The 22,057-nt window shown below is 44.5% G+C and overlaps 1 protein-coding gene and 2 long non-coding RNA genes across 4 annotated transcripts in view; 2 read left to right on the top strand and 1 right to left on the bottom strand.

Annotated features, from left to right (window-relative positions):
- TMEM86A (transmembrane protein 86A) overlaps positions 1-8,996 on the top strand; it is a 26,738-nt gene extending 17,742 nt beyond the window's left edge. For both annotated transcript variants that reach the window (XM_032113145.1, XM_032113146.1), the window contains one exon: positions 3,154-8,996. In XM_032113145.1, coding sequence (XP_031969036.1) covers positions 3,154-3,581 — 428 coding nt within the window. In that variant the 3' untranslated portion in view covers positions 3,582-8,996. The remainder of the gene's footprint in view (positions 1-3,153) is intronic.
- LOC116445955 overlaps positions 1-19,348 on the bottom strand; it is a 27,275-nt gene extending 7,927 nt beyond the window's left edge. The window contains exon 1 of the long non-coding RNA XR_004240964.1: positions 16,518-19,348. This is a non-coding gene — a long non-coding RNA (uncharacterized LOC116445955). The remainder of the gene's footprint in view (positions 1-16,517) is intronic.
- LOC116445957 lies at positions 12,770-22,057 on the top strand. Its single transcript, XR_004240966.1, has 2 exons — positions 12,770-12,840; positions 19,342-22,057. It is a non-coding gene; the product is annotated as an uncharacterized LOC116445957 (long non-coding RNA).

Here is a 22,057-nt window from a genome sequence, read left to right as displayed (position 1 = left end):
TTTTTCTGACTTGTGCTGTTGTCAGCTCTGAAAGTCAAAGGCTTATTTTTTCCCCTCTCTCATGAGGTTAGTATTTAGTTTTATTCTGGGATTCCCACAAGCTCTTTCTTTATGAGAAGGAAGTGTGTGCAGTGCCAGATATGAAAGGCCAAATGCTCTGAATGTGGTTTTAATTCTTCCCGAAGGCTTATCCCCATCCCATTAAAAGTTTATGTAAAAATGTTTACTGATTTTGCTGGGGTTTGGATTAGACACTGAGGATTGGACCTATCTGGCTGAACCTCAGCCACGTTGCTGAGGAGCGCCAGCTTTCTCAAGGTGCCATCCCTTTTGTGCTGAGTGCTGACATTCCCACTGATGGGCCTCCTCCCAACAGGAGTACCTGGCTCAGTTGCCTCAGACCAACTGGTTTTGCCTCCTGGAGTTGCTCCTTAAGCTATGGCTTGGAAAACATTCAAGGCCCAGATCTCCCCATGACCATTTTCATATATGGACTGTTCTGCACTTCTCCATTCCTGTGTAGCTGATATATCTCAAAGTTCCATCTCCAGTTTACTGCTAGAGGAAGGTTAACCAGTCACAGCAATTCAGCATCTGTTTGATGTGTTTTAATCTGCAAATGAGTCAGATTTTCAACCCTAACCTCACAACTGAGAAGTTTTGCTTTGTGGGTTTAGACACATTTTTTCTTCCTATGGAGAAGAGAAGCTCTGTTGGAGCATTTTGAAAAAATCAGCCCACTGAGCTACTGCCTTCTGTAGGGAAGTGTTAAAATTTGTATTTCAGATATAAGCAGATAAAGTGCACTGCTCCACTTCATCCTTCACCTTGCCTGCAAAATGTATTTTCTCCTATTTAAAACTCATCAGGTTGCTGTTGCTGACAACAATATTTTTGACGTTGTCAGTTGTGAGAATTTGAAGTTTCAGGAGAGAAGAGGAAATACTAGATAAAAATGTACATTCTGTTCAATTTCTGCAGTTTTTGGACTGAAAAGGCTTGGAAACTGGGCTCATTTGAAAAGCTTTTGAGACAATGAGTTTATAAAAGGACGTTTGTTCATTACTTTATAGGGAAGCGAGAGCCTGGGAACCTACTCCTGGCACCCTTGACTTTTTTTCATTTTTGCTGTTTCAGTCCATTAATAACATGCTGTTTCCTGACTAGTGTCTTACTGCATGTAGAAGATACTTTACAGTGTTAATATCCACCTCCTTTGATAGCAGGCACTTAGAAACAATTTATGCATTTGGTGAAGAAGGCAGGGACTAGCAAAAAGGCCTTATTGCCAGCCTGAGGAAACCCAGGGGAAGAAAAGTGGACAGAGAGAAGGGCTGATCTCCGTGATGTGGTTGAGAGGACCAAGCTAAAGTCTGAGAAATGCAAGAGAAACGCACCCCCTTCCCCGTGCAGCCATCACAGATTTCCCAGGTCCTGTCTTGATTTGTGGGTGTTGAATGAGTAAACCTGGGAGCTGACTCCCTTTTTTGTGACCAGCCTCACCACATATCATGAAACTCCTCCTGCCTTTGCAGGTTTTGTTTGCCTGCTGCATCCTGTCCTCTCCTCCTCCTCCTCCTCCTCCTTGCTGCCAGATGCCTGCATGAAGGATAACACATTCTTCAGTTCCCTGTTGCAGAATGCTCCATATAATGCCATTGAAGGAAAAAACATTCCTTAGTGCTAGGGTGACATACCTTTCCTATCCTTACCACCTCCCTGGGCTCTAACCTATCCCGCACTATAACCATATAAAAAGCTCTTGTCCTAAGTCCCTTCTCAGTTTCTTCAGTGCTGTGCCCATGAAGTGCAATAGCTCTGTGAAACATCAGCTTCTCGTTGCCCTCTTTTGTGCTTCTCTTCTTTCCCCTTCACCCTGTCCATTTTCTCCAGCCTCACCCTGCAAAACAGATCCCCACCAGCCCCCTCCCTCCTGTGGATTTCCTTTGCATCCCACCATGGCTGAGCTCTCAGTGAGTGTCTGGTCTGGTCCTCCCCAAAGGCAGGGAGACACTTCCACTTCCTTGAGCTGCCTCAACACAAGAGCAGTTGGATGAAACAACGTCTTCCAGCTGCAGGTTTTTGTGACTGCCCTTTACACCAGTGCATCATGTGTTAAAAGTGAGCAAGTGTACTGCTGAAGGACTCAGCTTCCCAGATCCTTTTCTCCATTTCATGCTTTTGAGCTGCATGAAAACTTCCAGCTCCTCTAATAACCCTGCCAGGATAAAGCTGGAGAGCCTGCAGCTGCACCATGTGTGGGTCTGGGAACCAGAAGACCCAAGGAGCTGAGCTCTGTTTGTGGCCCATTATCTACAGTTGTCATGACAGCTTGGAGGCAGCAGCTGTACCAACACATTGGGACATATTTTTGTCAAATGGATTAGTGGCAAGTGCATAATATATGAGCAGCACCTTCCAACACCCACATCTGGCATTTCTCAGGGGTGTTGCACTTCAAAGGGAAGCCGGCATTTTATTTTCCCTGTTTGATTCCTGGTAAGGTTCATCTGAATCTTGCAAATAGCCATAAAATTGTTGGCAGATCACATTGGTGCGGTCTCTGAAATATGCCAGCTGCTTCTTTCCAGCTTAGGTTTCTCCCAGCTATGGGCAGAGATGGAGTAGAAGCCAGATTTAGTCCTTGAGTGCCTTTGGGTTTGTGGCTAAATACGGGCAGGCTTTGTGTCTGGGTTTGGAGGCATTAGTGTCTTTTGTCATGTTTTGTTCCTACACTGCTCTGATTCCAGTCTTCCTGTTCCACTCATGACCTATGAGCAAAACACTATGGATAGTTAGAGGGGGTGATTTTTGGTTTGCCTTGCTCCCAACCTTCCGCCCAAAACGGGAAGAGGAACTACCTGAAAAACAAGCTCAATTCCTTCTGCAGCAGTTTAGTTCACCCGGCCTCTCAGCAGAAAGGCTTTTATCACAGCAGAGCTGTACCTGGCTGTTGTGCTGGGGCTTTTATTTATGTTGGGGGCTTGGTGCTATCTCCATGTATGGATTTTCGTAATAAAATAGTCCTGAGTGGTCAGTGTGCTTCTCACTGGTAGTGTTAACGGGGTAACACTGCAAGGAATATCTTCTTCTGCTACTGACCGCCAGTCACTGTTGAAAGGTCACACTTTCTGTGTCACTGCCTCTCTCCAGGTCTGCTGATGTTCGCCATCACACACATCCTGTACTCTTCAGCCTTTGGCATGAAGCCTTTGGACCTCAAAGCCGGCTTGCTGATGGCCGTTGTTTCCAGCTCCTGCTATGCTTTCCTGTACTCCTACCTCTCGGGCCCGTTCACCTACCTGGTGGCCGTCTACATCGCCCTGATCGGCTTCATGGGCTGGCGGGCGATGGCGGGCGTGCAGCTGTGCAACGACCTGTGGACATGGACCAAGCTGTCGGCCTGCGTCGGCGCCATGCTCTTCATGGTGTCCGACCTCACCATCGCGCTCAACGAGTTCTGCTTCCCCGTGCCCTACTCGCGCTTCATCATCATGGCCACGTACTACGCAGCCCAAATGCTGATCGCGCTGTCGGCTGTGGAGACCAGAGATGAAGAGGACTTCAGGAAGAGGAGCTAGGCAGAGTGCCAATAGGCTGTGAACACATGGGTTATATCTCAGGTGCTGTAGCTGCATTCACCCCTGAGAGAGATCTCCATTTCTCTAGGCACACTGGTGATGTTGATTTTGCTTCTTTGAAGCATTACCTTTGGGAATTACTTTTTTTTTCAATGGCTTTCTCTGAATACAGCTTACTTCAGTGTGGAGTCCACATCAGAAAGCTTAGACTGCCCCTGCAGTAGTTACTCATTCAAATTTTCCTCCTTGGAAGTGCTGTACTACTGCATTTTACTTGTTAAGTCTTGAAATTGATGCCGAATATCTGGGAAGAGGAGGGCTGGTGGAAGGAGGTTTGGCCATGCATGGTGCTAAAAGGCTTGCTCTTGAGTGTAGGCAGACAGGCACAGATCTCTGCTAAAGTCATAGGTAAAAATTAATTTAACTGATGTTTGTCTCTTTTTGTGCATTACAAACTTAGTATGCAAACTGGAGCCATGGAGGGAGAGTAAAACCAGCATATCCAGCTGGGAGCTGAGCTCTGGAGTCAATGACAGTGTGTGGGTGCAGTACCCAGCAGAACCAGCATGAAAGTAGAACCCTAAGCTGAGGGCACAGGGCAAGAGGTGTGCTGGCAGTGCTGTGTGCTTTGACTGCAGTGATCACTGCTCCAGGGCAGGTCTCTAGGTGCAAGTCAGCATTGCTGCAGGTGGCAGAACTGTTGAGAGCAGGAGTTTGGTGGGATTTCAGGGACATCTTGGTAGCCAGGCCAGCGTGTTCCCCCTCGCCACATGCACACAGTTACACAGTGTCTGCAGCCACCAGTGAGATGTAATGGGCACACGAGGAACTTTGATTTTTACAGCAGAACTTACTCATTGTCTTAATGTATGCCCTTAGTGTGGCAGACAGGCGTCTAATCTTTATGCCTTTTTTCCCCAATGTCCTAACAAGTAATATTCCATGTACCCATTAAGTTTTAGTAGCACTTTCAGTAGTACTTTTTAGTACTGCTGCCTGCAGTATCTCAGATCTTTGTGTGAGCATTTCCTGTGATCAAGGCCCTGATTTTGGATGTAGTTTGCCTTGTTTTGCCAGCTGGTGGTAGACGATCCTCCTTTCACCACTTCTTTTTTTTTTAGAAAGCCCCTTTTCAGCAGAGCTTCCTGAAAAGCACTGTCCTTTGTGTTCAAAACGCCTGCCACTTCCTTCTCAAACTCACATGGACTCACATAGAACCCTGCTAGCTTTTCCCTTGTGTTGAGAGGTGCTGAGTGGGTCTCCTGCTCCTCTCCAGCCTCACCTGGAGTGCCTGGCAGGGAATAGGCATTGCCTCCCCATGAGTTCTCCATCAGTGCAAATGCAGCCAGTATTACAAAAATCGAGGTTAACCCCCCTGACCCCGTGGAGGCATCTGCTGCTTTTCAGACAGGGATCAGAAAGGTCAGCTGCATTATGGAGAGGGAAATCACTGTAGGTAGCACAGCCCCGTGTAATCCCTTCCCTTTAATGCTGTTATGTAATACTGTCAGTATTCATTCACTGGCACATCGGGGCCTGCCTGGAGTAAACAGCTAAGGGAATTTAGAGCCATAAACCATCTTCATTCATCAGCATTGCTTATCTCGTGGCCACAGATTGAACCCTGCAGTGTAGCTCTTTGCAGATGTCACCTGCTGTTACTCAGCTCAGCTGTTTGCAAATCTCCTCCTGCAACAGACTAACCCAGCTAAGAGGAACTCCAAGCATTTGGGGTGAACCCCACCATCCTCCCAGCATGTGAGCAAACGGCACACTGAAGTCTTTGAGTCACAGCTCCTTGGCATGGGTCAGTCCTGCACACTCAGTCCTTAGCTGGCAGTTCTTCAGAGGAATCCCCCACATCCTGAGCTTCCCTTTGCTTTGAGGGAAATGCTTGTGTGATAAAGTAAGCTTTATTTAACAGTCTTGAGTTTTGATTCTCTTTGTTTTCTCTCTAGAAATGAGTAGTCTTCAACTTCCTGAAAATAGCTGAGTTGCTTTTTTTGTCTGCTTTTTCTTCTTGGCTTGCTTTCTGTCCTGCTCTACCATCAGGCGCTGGCTACTTGCAGAATAGAGTCTTGATGTGTTATTAGGAGGCCTCTCCTCTCCACTGGCCATCAGAGGTGCAGTTTCTGGTGGCAGAGGTCTCTGGGTGGGACAGCAGAAACTTGTGCAGCCCAAATGGGCTGTTGTTCCCTTGCGATCCTGTAACAGGTCACCTGGAGTGACCTGGCTGGGACTTACTGGCCAGTCACACTGGCTCCATCTCTGCTCCATCCAAGGTGCTGCAACAGCTTCAGCCTTCCTGGGAATGAGGCAGAGCCCTCAGCATATGAAGAGGGTCCTGACTGGCTTGGAGGTTTGCCAGCAAAGGCTCTTAATCTTCAAAATCTCCCTCTGGCTCTGCATTCCTCTTTCTAATTCATATTACTTGAACGAGACCATTTTCCTGGAGGCTCTTTCCTGCTGGGAAGAGACCAGCTGCTGTGGACAGTGATCTGACACAATTTTGAGATGCCTAAATCCCGAGAAGCACTAAGCAGTTGCTGGCAGTCTGTTAAATAACTTTTCTTGGGATTAAAACTGTTCCCTCAACCCCAGCAAGGGTAATCTTCCCTCTGAAATAGAGCAAACAAGGGGTGCTCTTCATATGTAACAAATGGCGTTGCTGTCTGTGGCACTGCCTTTGTGGACCTTCCTGTTGCGTCTTTGCACTGTAAAACTGGGAGGTTTGATCAATTCTTCTCCTTTTCAGGAGTACAGTCCTTGAGAAGCCCCCAGTCTTTGGCTCAGCAACATTACAGAGGGAATGAAGCCTCCCAGGTGGTGTAGTGTTCCTGCCCCAGCAGGCAGCTCCTTTTGTTGCTAAGCCCAGAGGCTTTCTTTTCACACTGCTGTATCCAAACATCCTTCTGCAATCCCTGTCTGTGGTCACTTGAGCTTACACACGTGTCTGGTTTACTTTCTGTAGTTATCACCCAATTAGAGATCCTTTGGCTCTTTATTTGGACTTATAAAAGATGCAGCACGTTTACTTCAGCCTCTTTGCCTAGGCAGATCCTCCTTGCACAGAATTCCCAGGGAAGTCAAAGAAGCAGTGCTAATTGCAGCTTACTTTTAAATGCTAGTAATGCTTCTGCGCTGAGTCACAGCGTGGTGCTCATGAAGAAATGGCAGGTCAAGAAGAACAAAGCCAGGGGATTTTCACAGCTTTACTCTTACTCTGTTTGTGCTGACTACCTGGCTTCTTACTCCTCCATAGTGAAGCAACTGTAAGACTGATTGGTTTAAGAATTACTCTAACATGGCTTTTGAGTAGATTGCTGAGGGTTTCATATTGTATTCAGTGGAGGTAATTAATATATTTTTACACAAGTTTATAAAATTCCCAGGAGGAACTTTGCAGAGTTTATAGTGGCTCTTGAAAGTTTTCCAGTCCCGTAGTTTGACACTAACACCTGTATTTTCAGCTTGCTATTGTGGTATTTCTGGGAGCTGTTCTGGAAGAAGCAGATCAAAGCAAACAGCAACTGTAGAGCTCAGTGGGCAGGTGCCTCTTTGCTTGGTTTCTGGATATAGACAGGGGGTCTTTTAAGCAGAGGCATCATAACTGTGTTCTTGGAAGAGGATGGGAAGTTGCTGACTTCTCATGACAGAAATCCTCCTGGGTAATTCTCCTGCCTTTTATCCGTACTCACTCCTTTTGTGGCCTTTGGTAAGTCACTTAAATTTTCTGGGGCCAGGTCCATATCTGGTGTATGAGGGCCAGTGCTATGCCAACTTATCACAGCAGGGGACCAGGCCCTCACCCCATTCTAAAATGGATATATTAGCCCTTACCTGCCTCACAAGGATATTGTGAGGATTGATACTCATGCAGCATTCTGAAGATGTAAAATGCTATGTAAATCCTAAGTATTATCCAACTTTAATGTTAAAATTGCTTTTAGGGATCTGCGGGACTTCTCTTAAAGCATGGAATATGTGACTGCCCTTTAAATTTGCATCAGATAGAAAGAAAATGCAAAATATTTATTCATGCTGGTTAACAGGATGGGCTCAGCTACACTTGAACTCTAAGGAAGGTTTAGCTTAAAAATCGCAACTCTCTAATTTCAGTTTTGCAAATGGTTTTTAGGTCTTCTAAAAGCCTTGACCAAATTCTTAGATGCCAACCTTGCATCCAAATTTTGCAGTCTGGTCTTGTCCCTGACTGTTAGCAAGAGTAAATATAATCCAGGCAAAACAGAGTACCTCACAGTCTGCAGTGGCTGTTGAAAAAACTGGAACAGAAAATGAAGTCATTCTGTTCATCCTTCAGTCTGCAGAAGGTCAGATGGGTTTCGTGAGACAACTTTCAAAGGGATGTGTAATTTCTCTGTAAGTTTTACTGGCTTTAAAATCAGCAGAGAGGGAAAGCCTTGATAGAATCAATAAGGTCGGCACATCCTTCTTGAATTCCTTTCTTTTCACCCGAATTAAGGAAACAGTGGGTTTTGTAGCAAAGGAAGTGCTTGTACCACCAGTCCTATAGCCCAGAACAAAAGCTGATCCAGAAATATGGCACTCAACCATCACCATGTTCTCAACTAGGATAAAAATGCCACTGTTCACTGATCTAAATCTGGACCACAGCTAGAAACTACCTAGTTCTTGTAGCACTAGCTGCTGTACAAACACAAATGAAGGTAAGGAATTACACACCAAGGAATATGAGCTGTGTACATGTGAAATGGACCATAATTTTGAAGCAGCTGCAGTAAAATCTTAATATGAACTCAGAAGCAAACACAATGCAAATTTTTATGGTTTCTTTAAAATATTTGATGGGTTTTCATTTTCTTAGTTTGGAGAAAATTTTCTTAATATTATTTTATTTTTGCTCTTAGCGTAAAGAATAAAAATACACAACTCGAGACAGACTACAAGTGAAAAAAAGGTGGCCAGTTGGCAGGAATGCCAAAACTTCTGTGGCTTGTATTGTTTCTGTGGTGACACTATGCTGCTGTCAGGTGAGCTACTGGAGTGGTGTGATGGCTCAAAAGTGAGGCTGAAGCACAGGATGCAGGGGTTGAGCCACCAAGACTTCAGTGGGAGCATGACTGGGCCAATTTGGATCAGTCAAAAGATAGAGCATCAGGAAATAGACACCTTTTCCTGAGAGAAGAAAAGCAAGAAACCAAAACCAGCCCGTTGGGCGATGGTGCTGAATCACTACAAACATATTTATCTAGACCCTGCTAGTGCAGGTTCCTGCTGGACCAAGCCTTGCTCCTAATTCAGCTGGGGAGGCTTACTCCAAGCCTATGGTGCTAGCAGGGTCAGGCCAGCAGAACCTGAAGCTTTGTTAAATAAAACTCAAAAATCAGAAAGCAACAACAAAAACAAGAACCTAACCCCAAAACCACAAAAAAACAAGGAAGGAAAAAGCAAATGCCACTGGGTAAGTGGCAGTTCTGCCTGCCTGAGAATGCAGAGTGGCTGGTCTGTCCTGAACGCTAATCTCTATGTCTTGGACCCATGTGAGTCTCTTGCTCCAGCCCCTCTCCCACACATTCCAGGCAGAGTGCACTGAAAGATGTGACTGAAGCAGCTGCTCTCCTCTGGGGAGTCCAGCACTTTGCCATGTTTGAAAGTCTCTAGCACTTACTTTCTTTACTGTGATTGTAAAGGTCACCACATACAGTACAGCCAGTTGATCTGGGATCTTTTCTTAACACATTTTTATGCCGATTTTACTATTTTAATTCTTTGTTCGGAATGTATTTTTTTTTCTCATTTCTTCTATGTGTAACAGCAATTAAAAATATTAATTTACTGGGTATTTTTACTGTGAAAATACAATGTCTCCTTGCTCATTTTCTGTTTCTTTGACTGCTTCAGCACGGAATATGAGGCCTCTCTGTGGTGGGCAGCTTTGTGCCACTGTTACACTCTCCAGCATGATTTATGCTGGAAGTGCTCAGTGCCCACACAACCTGATTGTCACAGTCAGCCACAGCATTCCTACCTGGGGAACCCTGAAAAACACCCACATGCACCCCACAGAGCACATCCAACACAAACCAACCAGACACCTGGCTGGTGTTACACCAGCTCCCGGGTGCCCTGGGATGTCAGTCTCTGGAGCAAGCTTGCCCCTTGCTGCTCCAAGCCAGTCCCACATACAATGGCCATTTGTCCACACTTCCAGGGAGAAGGCAGCTCCAGAAGGACTGCTCCAGGAAGACTGCTCACTGCCAGGAAGTCCCAGACAAATGGCCAAATCTATCTCTCCCCCCTCGCCCCAGGAAAAATTTCCAGGAGGAAAGAAGTAGAGTAGTCTGCACATTTTTCTCTGGTTGGGGATCCAATGCCAGCTTCTTCAGCTGTTTGATGCAGTGGCACAGATATTTTTTTTTATTAATCCTGAACCAGGCCATCTGTCACCAGTGGAAGAGGTTTTAAGGATTTATAGCATAGAAACACAGTGTGTGTAAGTGCTCCCAGTCAGTTAAATGGATCTGCTTGCAGGCTTAATGGAAACTCCTTCATACTCCCCTTCTGAAGTGGTTCCTGATGTGAGAATTAATCAGTACCAGGCAGAAATACAACCAAATTATTTTCAAGGCAGCCTAAAGGGGTTAACAGGAGGCAAAAGCGGGCGATTATCTCCTCTTCCTTTTATTTGGTCTTTCACAATTCCTTTTAAAAACTTAGAGGCCTGCTGGGAGGAGCATCCTGTTTCCTCATACCTCCTTCCTAGCTCCAGATGGAACAAAAGTGACACAATATTCTCAAAGTGAATGTGTCTGAGTGGCTGGCCACTGCTGTATTTTTATTCCACAACTAGCTCGGAAGATTTCAGTCTACATTAAAAGACCCAGCACCAATGCATGTATATTTGTATTGATCTACTTGTCAGCCTGTTAAGTGTTTCAGGTACTCTGTAATCCCTTATCTAGGCTTGGCCACCAGCAGTGAAATTCCTGCACTTTCTGTGGCCAGCTCTTTCACAAAGTGACTCCCTCATTTGCAAAGCTGTATTTACTTTCTTGGTATTGTGAGGATTTAAGTATTTCAGATTTATGACTTACTTTGTGTTTATATACAATCTGACATAAGGAAGCCTAAAATATCTCAGAGCTCCTGCTGGGCTATCTGGACACAAGGAGGCAGAATCCAAGTCTCTTCTTGAGCTTGGAAGCAGGATTGTCTCCAGTCTTTGGCTCCTGTTATTGCCATTAAGATACATTAGCAGAGGATATTAGAAATATCACCTGTAACACCCTACTGTAAAAAATCATTTAGAGGGAAGGAAGATGGAAACACTGGAAGTGCCCCTGCTGAGCAGAAGCCCCACTCTACCACCTGGTCTAACTGACCTTCATAGAAGCCAAGGGCAGCTGCATTTTGAGTCACATGAAGACAAACTACACAGCCACAACAATGCTCTTCTGCATGCCAGACCAGGCACAGCTAGTTCCACTAATTATATCTTGTGTTTCAACTTCTGCAAACTTCCTGTCCTTGTGTCCATCTTTTTCTTAAGGAAAAGAAGAGGACTAAGAGCCATAATTAGTGCAGTCAACCCTATGTTTTCAGTGCAAGTCTCACAAAGTTATGGATAAAAAGCTTCATAAAATTTTTAAAGCTCTATAAGGCTTTCTACTGTATAAAGGAAAAGGTTGTCTGGTCGCAGTTTTTGTAGGAAGTGACAGTTAAGATTTAGAGAGTTCTCATTTTCATTCCCATTTCCCCTTGTTCACTTCAGCACTGTTCTGAATGGGTCTAATAGTCTTTGTGTTCTCTGAAACCTTCCCACTCCCAGCCTAAAGAAAATTACATTCACCCCTTCTGAGCTACAACAGCAGCAAAGCTGCTGCTGTGTTTCACTGAGGTGGTGAAATGTCCTATTTGTTTTTGCAAATATTAACAAAAGGGCTAAAACTGAAATACGTGGCTAAGCAGAAGAGTGCAATTAAAGAAGAGAAATAGAAGAGCATGTAAGTATTGGGTTTGCATGGCAAAGCTGTGATGGCAGGGGGGGATTGCAGGGGTGGTTTCTTTGAGAAGCTGCTGGAAGCTTCCCCTGTGTCTAACAGAACCAACAGGTCCAAGTGCTTCTGTGTCAACACTTTTTAAAGGGGAAAAAAATTGCAACAGCAGTTGCAACCTAAGAGAGGAGTTGAGAGCATGTGAGAGCAGAGGAAGGAGGGGCAAAGAGAAAGTGTGATGAACTGACCACAGCCCCCATTCCCCATCCACCTGCACCAGTGGGCAAAGGAGGTAAAGAATTCTGGAGTAAAGTTAAGCCCAGGAAGAAGGGAGAAGTAGGGGAAAGATGTTTTAAAATTTGGGAATTTACTTCTCCTTACCCTACTCTGATTTGATTGGTAATAAATTAAATTCCCAAAGTTGAGTGTGTTTTGCCTGTGACTTGGTGAGTGATCTCCCTGTCCTTACCTTGCTTTATAAGCCTTTGGTTAAATTTTCCCTCTCCTGTCCAACTATGGAGAGTAGTGATAAAATGGCTTTGGTCTGCACCAGATATCCAGCTGGGGTAAACCCACTGCAATATATTAAGAGGAATTGAGACAGAGGTTTAGTTCCTGTGGAATCATCACAGAAATCAGCTACTGCTGCACAGCTATTCCAATCAGCAGATTTGCTAAGCCCTTAGATCCGTCCTTACTCCTTTCCCCTAGGACAGCCTGTCACCAGGTAAAGACCACTGAAAGTCTCTGAAAATTGTCCCTAAAGAAAATCTTTTAAGTCCTGGTCTGAGGGGCTCCTGGCCTAACAAGAGTGCTTGTTTTCACATGAGGCATGGTGCCCTCCAGCCTACAGTGCCTCACTCCAGGCAGTAACTACCCCTCTTCCAGAACTAAAATTATCAAGAATAGGATTCCTAAAATAATAAAAATAAACCTGCAGTTAATATCTATTTGACATGAATACCTTATCTGCTAAAGTCAGTTTTACAATCTCTTATTCTGACTCCTGCTTTCCCACCTCACTCAGCTGCAAACAGAGGCAGCAGAGAGACCTTACCCAGAAACTGCCTGGGTCAAGATAGGGAGGAGCCCCAGGAGCCCTCAGACATAGGCTCCCACTGAGGAATCTGGGTATAAATCAGCACCTCACCTGTACAGTGCTTTTGCAAGCCTCATTCCTCAGCCAGGTCTGCTGTAAACAGGCCGCTTTGAGTAACTTTGAAGAGGTGTGTTCCTGCTGTAACTGTGCTCACCTCAACAAGCTCTGTGTGGGAAGGCAGAAGGTAAGGGCTATCCAGCAATCAGATCCTGAAGGGGATGGAGAGCTGCTCCTGTGCCCCCTTAGGCCTGTCTGCCTTCCCTGAACTGGGTGAGCAGCGCTGGCAGAATTCCTTGTGTCAGCCTGGCTGGCAAAAAGAAAAGGCTCCCACTGATTTTAGGGACGAGGAAGCTGCATTCCAGCTGTGGCTTCAGGAAGGAGTGTATCGGTGCATGGGAAGTGGGGCACACGGTAATGAGATGAATTATTAGAAAAATGGTAAAGAATTGCTTTCAGTCTTTTGGGTGGGCAGTTGCTGACTTCAGTGAAGAAGTGTATGGATTGTACACACAAAGACAGAGCAGTTCGAAAGTCAGAGCAGGAAACCCAATGTGTGCATCCTTTCCCTCTGCTGACCCCCTGTGAGCTATTTCCACCTTAGCAGAGAGAATCAAACCCTGGGTGGGATGTGTTTGTGTGCTCAGCAGTTGTCAGCAGGCTGTCCAGAAGTAATGAACTCCGACAAAAATAACCCTGAAAGATCTTTCCAAATATAGTCCCTCATTATTGGTGCTGTATCAGTTTCATTTCAAGCTGTGCCTGGCAGCCTCTCTCTCTTGTCGTCTTTAAGAAGACACTAACAGGCCTGAGGCATCAGGGCCTGTCTCTAAAAAGTGTTAGTAAAACTTCACCCTATGCACCTGGAAGTGTCCATGCTCACACCACCAATTCGAGCCAGCTGGAACCAAGCTCTGTGCTACAACCTGATTTAAAGCTTCATTTGGTTTAACAAAACAGGGAAGGGAGAGATGAAATGTCTGATTTTCTTGCTTTTTTTGTCTTGGAAACCTTACTAGCTGTCATACAATGCTGGCAAAACCCTTCTATTTTACAAAAGAAGAGAACAGATGTACCCAGTGCAGTGTCTGTGCAAAAAAAAATCACAAGGTTATTTTCAGAGTGCACCCATGGACTGCTTGGAAGTGCTAAGTATGCCATGGATGCAGAGCAAGCCTGGTTAGGGACTGAGAAATGGCCATGTTTGCTTCTGAGCCATTTAGGGAACTCATGAGGCCTGCTGGCCAAAATAAGCCATTTTTAAGGGATGCAAGACTACTTTAAAGCAACTGAAGATAAATCTCAGTGACTTTGAAGGAAGACAGATGCAGGCTGGTTTTTTGGATATGAAGGTAAGCTCTTACAAAGTGGCCCTTGCAGGTCCAGCCCCTACACACTGAGCAATCTCCTCCTCTGTGGACAAGGGTGAGAGCCAGACCGGCCCAGAGGAGTGTGATCCACAGTGCCAGTCCCAGCAAATGTGCTTGCCCTGGAAAATAGCAGGGTGTGAACTACACTCAGGCATGAAATCCGTGGTTACTCAGCCTAGAGTGAATCACCCCCAACAAATCCCAGTGGCTCCACATCTGACCTACCACAGATGATCAGCTTGCAGCTGCAAGTAGTAGAGGTCATAAGCAGGCAGGTGCTTCTTGTTGAGGCCACGACTTAGGCTTGGATGTGATGCTAACACTGCCGCTGTACTGGGGTCACTGGTGGTGGGGGCTGCTGATGAAAGCCCAGCTCAGGGCACCATTGCTATGACATGCTGTGGTTCCTCAGTGGGGCCATGAAGCAGGAAGCACAGTCCTTCCTGGGATACTCCATCTTGAAGTCAAAATGCAGCTGAGGACAGTCGCTATGGGCTGCTTCCCATTGCATACACAAACATGCAAACACAGGGCCAGCATCATCAACACAGAGAGTCTTCTCATGCATGAGTACAAATCTTAAAGAGCTTGGGTATGACATCTCATGACCTGGACCTTACTTCCCATCAGGGAAAACCCAGGGAGTAGGAAAAATGAGCAATACACCACATTTCTCTTGGCATCTGACCAGCATACCCGTCTCAACATGCAAACAAATGCAAACTGAAAAGCAAGAGGGGAAGGAACTGGAAATCTCATTCTCCCATTAATCTGCTATGCAACTGTAAGCAAGCAATTAATTTCTCTGTTTCTTGGTCTGTAACTAAGGTGTCAGACTTTTGCTCCACAGGGATGTATCGATGCCTTCTCTCACTAATGCCACTAAACTGTAAATTGCTTTCGGATATTTGGCTCCCGAAGCACTTTAGAAACGCATGATTAAATTACACCCAATTATAAACCAAAGCAGGTGATCTTGTAGAGGAAGGGATATTGCTCTGCTGCTGTTGCTCTGAGGCATTAATAGTCCACAAAATGCTCGGGGGAAATCAAGGAGAACTGCGTGTACAATTTAATTTCCAGTGTCCACTGCAAATCTTCCATTTTCAGCCTGTATTTAAACATATTTCTTCAAGTATTTAATACTGCTTGTTGCATTGACATGGGATCCCATCAGGTAAATCCCGTGGATTCTAAATGTAGCACTGTGTGGCAAAATTCATTCATGAAACTTCATTCTTAGATAAGAGCTTATCTCCTCATTCTTCTTCAGAGTTTTTCTACCATCTCTCAGGTTTATGCAAATAAACCCTGTGACTTGCCATTTATAATGGAGGACAAGAAATCAGTTCACATCTGTGTCTTGCTGGTCCTGCCTGAAGACAGGTAGGCTGTTATCAAAGGAATGTTCAGGGAACATAGTGCAAGGCACAGCCAACCTAACTTTCCTCCATTTACTACTCTCCTATGCTTGCCTACGTGCACAGAAGTTATGGAAGCCAGTTCAGACTCTGTAAAATCCAGGCCTACAGCACTTCCACAGCAGAACACAACTACAGCCACATAACTGGAAGTGCTCTTTCTCAGCTGCACACATAGCCAAAGTAACATACCTATGGTCTAATCGATCAGGAAAGGCTGTTTGGTAAATACCAATACACCATGTGACATCTCATTACTCCTTTTAGTGTACCACTCATTCTGTCCATTTAATGTGTAGCCCATTACTCTTAATGGGCTTAGAAGACTCATAGCAGCATGTGGAAAGGCTTCTGAAAAAATACATGCCTAATCTAGCAATATGTATTAATATATAATTTCTTTTCTATTACTACACCAGGCATAGGCCAAGCCAAAAAATTTGTCTTTGATCCCACCATTTAGAATCACTGCATTCTGCAATTCCCCAGACTGGGCAGAAGGATCACTTAGCATTTTGACTTGATGACCCATGTTCAGTTATGTTTGGGAGCACTAGTGATTAGACATCCATGTTATGATTAGGCATGTGTAGGAAGCAACTGCACAAGGAAGGTGACATTTACCTGACAGGATGACCTCTAAATGTTTAATTTAATGTGCTTTCAGGGACTTCTGGTCCAGAAAGACTGTCACACAGTCTCCTATGTGTCACAGATTTCTTTGCTTCTCATTTAGGGAACAAATCCTAGTTAGACTGGAAATGTGCTACAAGACAAATGACTTGTAACACCAATCTTCTGTTATGTGAAGACATGATAATATCAACTTTGTGCACACGGATGTCCTGAATTTTGATTTAAACAGCATCTGCATAAACTGCTATATAATGGGATACATACACATGTAGTTAAAGGAAGCCTGGTCCTGAAGAGATTGCCAACAAATGGACAGGATAGAACAGGAGGCATTCTTGTATCTAATCCCCACGTGGGCACCTGAGGTGCAAAGCAGATTAGTGACATACCCAAGGCCACACAGGGAGCCTGAGCTCAACCCTGAGTCTTGTGCTTACCTCTGTGTCTGGAGATGTTCCATTGCTCCTGAGAATCCAGAGGGTCAGTGTCTCCACTGTCATTGCAGACAATGACTCAGAAGAAGTATTTCCTCCCTGGGAGCAGGCCTGTGACACTGTATTTATTGCTGGAGACCTTCTCTGTGCCTGTGAACCACATGTCAGTACTGACATCACATTGCAGGACACCATAATAAGTCTCCTAGTTGTCTTCTGCATCTGAGCTGTGGTTTAGGGTCATGGTGTCTGGGACTCCTTCAGCCCGCTGCAGATTACTGGGTGGTCAGGGAAAGCTAAGATTTAATGAACCCATTTAAGTACTAGTTTATTCTGTTTGGCTCCCTCCCTCTGTCCTTTTCTAGGGCAAAAATGTTTCACTTCCAAAATCACTGTGTATCTAGGAAAGTACTTCTTTCCTTGATTTCTTCTACCTTGAGCAACCCAAGGGCCAATTTGTACTTTGTAATTACCTTCTGATGAAAAAACAAGGCTGTTAGTTTTGAAAAGCATTCTCTGAAAGGATGACAAGCACATAGGTCTGTAACCTCAGCAGACCATTACAGTAATAGGAGTTTCTCTAAGGAGCCAAGCCAGCCTGCCTCCACTTGGCTGGCACAGACCCACTGGCAACGGAAATGGTGTCACCAGACTGCTGAGGGGACAGACACTGTTGGATCAGTACTGTTATGGGGATTTTCCTGTTCAAATAATGGCATGAAAAACAAGGTAGCACTGGGAGTGTCTGGAGCAATAACTGCTTCACCCTTTCCCTCCACATTGGACAGAGTAAACAAAGCCCCAGCAGTACCATCCTTATTCCTTGACTCTGAGCCATGCTGCTTCCAGGCTTGGCTCAGCTAACATGAAGGAGGGAGTTGGGAAACACAATGACAAGAAGTAGGAAAGTCTTTTCTGACCAGGGAGTCTTTCTCCTCTTGAATGGAAACATTTTGGATTGCTCCTGGGGCGTTTTTTGGATAAAGGGTTGTATCATTGGAAACTTTTTGTTCTTTTTGTTTTGTTTCATTTTTAAGAAAAAAACCCCAGCCTTCCTCACCCTAGTATTGATGTAGAAGTTGTGTCTAATTTCCATCATCAGAAGAGAGCCTCCTGTCAGTACCCCAAGGTGATGGAGGTGCTCAAGTTTTCTCTATGCTGTACCTGCAGCTTGCAGGTGGATGTTGTAAACGATGTCTCTGCAACCCTTCTTGAGGATAATGTGGTACAGGTCAGAAACAAATCACTCGGTGCTGTGGATCAGGACTGGGAATAGTTCTTGTCCTCCCTCTTTTTGCCACACCACTGGTGGTGAGCACTGGCCAAAACAACTGCAATTATAAAATTCTGCTTCCTGCCTTGGGCAGCGTCAGAAACAAACCCCATCTTTGAGCACAACAGGGATGTCTGTGGCTACAGGAGCTACTTGAGCGTAATCAGCCCGTGAGAAAAATGTTTCAAGGACACCAGTCCTGGAGATTTCTTCAAGCTGCAAAGGCAATGGCAGGCTTTGTCCCCAGCAAAGTGCACACATCTGTCATGGCCTGGGAGATTCCACATAACCCCATGCTACAGTTCATTAGTTTGATCATCTTGAAAGCTGAGGGAAAACAGCTGGTGTGATACAGATCAACTTATACAATTTAAACTGAGAAGTACCTTCTTACAGCAGGGTTCATTCTGCAAGGTCATGTGGAGCCTGAGCTCATGTAGTAGTCCAGGCTTAAAAAAAAAAAAGGAAAGCACATAAATTGCTGTTAGTATCTACAGAAATGAGCTCAACATCCATGTCAATATAAATTGTACCTCAGACAGGACAGTGTTGGGACCTCAAGCATTGTCTTTACAACCCTAGGTCACTCAAGGTTTAATGAAGAATGATTTATCTTCACCTTACCTGAACTGTAGTTGCATGCTTGAAAAATTCTGCTTCTCATGGTGAATCACAGATCTTCCCCAATGTTTTATGGTTTGTTGAGCACTGATGCTCCCCCTGTGAAGGGCTGGGTTGTGCAGCTGAAACTTGTGTGCACAGAAGTCCCACATAGGCCTCTACCACCACAGGGAGGCCTATAAAAAGGCTTGCCATAAAAACAGTGAGCAGTTATGCAGGACTTTGTGAACCTGAAGTTCTGCATGAGTTTTCTCCAATAGTCAACTTTGAAACCAAAGTGACAGCTTGTGATAAAGGCCAAAGGATGACTCCAGGCTCTAAAACCCTGCAGGTGTATTTCACCAGATACCCAAGAAAACACTCATTGCAGGATTGCTGCTCTGGCAGGACATAACATGGAAGCTCACAGAAAAGATGTGCGAAGGCATGGTGCTGTCCCAGCACAAACCACCATGTGGCTCTTCAGCCTCACAGTCAGATCAAACCTGGGTGGGCAGGAATGAAAGAAAACAGGGAGAGAAAAAACGAAAAAGTAAGAGAGTGAGAGATTGCACAGAAAATTACAGCCATTCTTCAGCCTGTTGAGTCACCTCAGAGACTGGAAGAAGAATCCTTCAGGCCGTTTTAGCAGAAGGCAGTAAAGTGTAAGGGTTAAAATGTTGTCAGCTCTTCTCTTAAGCTGTGCAACCACAAGAGAAACATCAATGCAATCAACTGCTTACTGATGAGCACCTACTCAGGACAATTTCAGGTGAGGTGGATGGAACAGGAATATTTAAAGATAATGGAAAAAATGTGCCAAAAAAGTGTAGTTTACATATAATACATGAGTGAGAACAAAGGAAAGGGAAAGGCAGGTCTAATGACTCATTTGATGATTTTACTGTCCAAATCCTGCCATGAGCAGTTTTGTATAATGTCTCTTTCTTACAGGACTTCTCAAACTCTTCAGCACAGTACTGCATGTTGCCACCTCACACCAGAGAAGTTTGTCTGGAGCCTATGGTCTCTCTGGGATTTTTCGGTGTTTCCTTATTTGAAGATACAGTAACAAAGCCATGCTGCATGGATGGGTTATGTAGTTTCAAAGTGGAGATTGAGAAGAGAAATGATCAATATGAAAAACGGTCACCTGGATGTTGCTTTCTGAGACTTCCTCAGTCAAACCTGAATGTCCTTCTGCTCTACAGGAATAGGTGCTATATAACATGACTCATGAATCATCTGTTCCTGCTGGCCTTACTGCTACTGAGGACAGCCAGCACCATGCTTTGTCACCTGGGACTATCTTAGACAAAACGCTTGAATTTTCTAATTAATAATTAAGCAAACAAGCTCTAAACAATAAAGATTTAAATGCTTTTCTACCTCAATTAGTGAGGTATCTAGGGATTTCATGGCAGGTCATTCTCATTCATATCTTCATTCTCAAGACATAATTAGTGTACTTGAAGCATGACCTCTGCTAATATTACTTCAGCTTTAGGGGCCAGAATGCTGAGTGCTCACTGAGGGCCTGAAAGGATTATTATCCTGTCTCAGTAACACCACATATTTACAGCAAATGGCTGTTTCAAGCATGATGATTTATTTACTGTAGCATCAACTGTCCTAACCCATACTCGGACTACTGAATCCATGTTAGGAATCAGAGAATCTTCCAACAGTGACCTCTGTAACCACGTGAGGCGTGATGTGAGCAGTCATATGGTGGAACAAACAATTATTACACCATTATACCTGACACCCTCATTCAGGGGACATCTTAGCAAGAAGGATGGCAGAATGATTTAAATTTGGCTCAAGGACTGCACAACTTTGTGCTGCTCTCCATCTCCTCCCAGAATCTCTGAAAACTGAACAAAACCCAGCAGAGCTGTGATGATAAATGCTTTTTTTAGTGCAAGATGAATTTGATAAAACTTTGCAAAATGTGGTATATGTTAGAAACAAAAGAAAGTAACAGCTAACAGGTAGGACTTCCAGCTAGATGGATACTGCAGGCCTTACCTGAAGGTGGCATTGCTAGAATTCCTTCCTCTAACGACACTGCTTCTCCCATAACAGCTTCACTCATGGCTTGGGTTCAGAAGCAGTATTTGTCACTCCTGCAAGCTTCCCACACTGTAAGTGGTACTAGAGATAGGGACCTTGGTGCATTTTGTCCACTTTTTGGTGTCCTCAGCTCATGTCTCTAATGCATATCCTGACAGCACATCCCTCTGGTCTGGTTCCTGCCACGCTAAGCCAAGGCTGGAGCCGAAAAATCCACCACCTTCAGCAGTTCTGAAGGTTCTGTGACAGCAGGAGAGTCCACAGCTTGCAGATGTGAATGCAGAGCTAGTCCCATTTCAAGATGCCAACCGAACCTGCAGGGTATTGGGGTATAATAAGAGCCTTAATAAACAGAGCAAATTCTGTCCAGCAAAGCAATGTGGTTCCTAACATGGCACATAATGGAGACACTGTTTCAAGGTTGGCCATTTAAGAAAAACTCACTCTATCTGGCACAGAATCATCTGGGAGTCTGCTATGAGCACTGCCCACCACTCATTTTCCACACGTGTTTAGGAGAGGTGTTTGGCATTAAAGGTTTGCTTCTGTCTCTTGCTAGCTGGCTGGTGAGCTCGGCAGTACATTTCCTACAACCTGTTTTCTATGACTTTGAGTCCCTTGTGTCTCTTCTTGTTTAATAAATCCCTCCTACAGTCCTGTGGGAAGTAGCCAGGTGCTATCTGGACTGGGATTAGGGAACGTGCTTACTGACTTGCAAGATCCTATTAGTGTTCTTCAAGTTTATTTGCCAAAGATTACAGTATTCCTAATTAATAGTAATTTAAAAAAATACAGATCTTGCTTTCTGCTATTTAGCCCACTTTGCAGCAGCCCCCATAATACAGGAGAAGAGCAAAAGATGGACTGTTAAAAAAAGCCATGTTTTTAATCAAAAGAAGAGGGAGTTGTGTATCCAAATACAAGTCCTGCTTTGAAATTCTCAGCTAAAATGCAACAACCTTCCCCCTGGCACCAAAAAAGTCATGCAGTGCAGCATGCCATAACAAACTTGATGCTAATGGCTTTTATACAGGGCTCCCATTTGAGTGCAGGGGTCATAAGGAATATGGTGCATATGGACAGAGAGTATTCTCCTCTCCTAAGCCTAATGTGAGATAATGCAAGTCTTCAAATAGGAGAAGAACTGTAGCTCCAGGCTTTAAATTGGTTTTGTGTTGTCTTCTGATGTAAAGTAGCCTGAATGCTTTCCCATCTGAGTAACTATTTAACCTCGAGGCTTTTATCTACCACATAGAATTCTTTGGTTTTTTAGCTATACTGGCTTCCACGCTTGGCCATTTTTTTTTTCTGAATTTTGTGCAGCTACTAAGGCCCACTTCAGTATCTATTACAGGATTCCATCAATAGTTTAGGCTATTTATTGATGGCACCTGACAGTCTTTTGTTTGCAAAATGCTTTAGTCATATAGAGAAAGAAGTCTCTGCAACTGGCACTAAATAAAACCTGCCCATTTCAGCATTTCTGAGGCTGCTGTAATCCTTTGGAGTTTGTCTGGGGTATTGATCAGTTCAGAACTAGGCACAGATTCTTTACTACTAAAAATCCAATATTAAAATAAAAGAATGTAAGCAA

This window comes from Corvus moneduloides, chromosome 6 (genome assembly GCF_009650955.1).
Source record: "Corvus moneduloides isolate bCorMon1 chromosome 6, bCorMon1.pri, whole genome shotgun sequence".
NCBI lineage: Eukaryota > Metazoa > Chordata > Aves > Passeriformes > Corvidae > Corvus > Corvus moneduloides.
The sequence above is the reverse complement of the archived record's forward strand: the minus strand, read 5'-3'. Positions and strand labels throughout refer to the sequence as shown.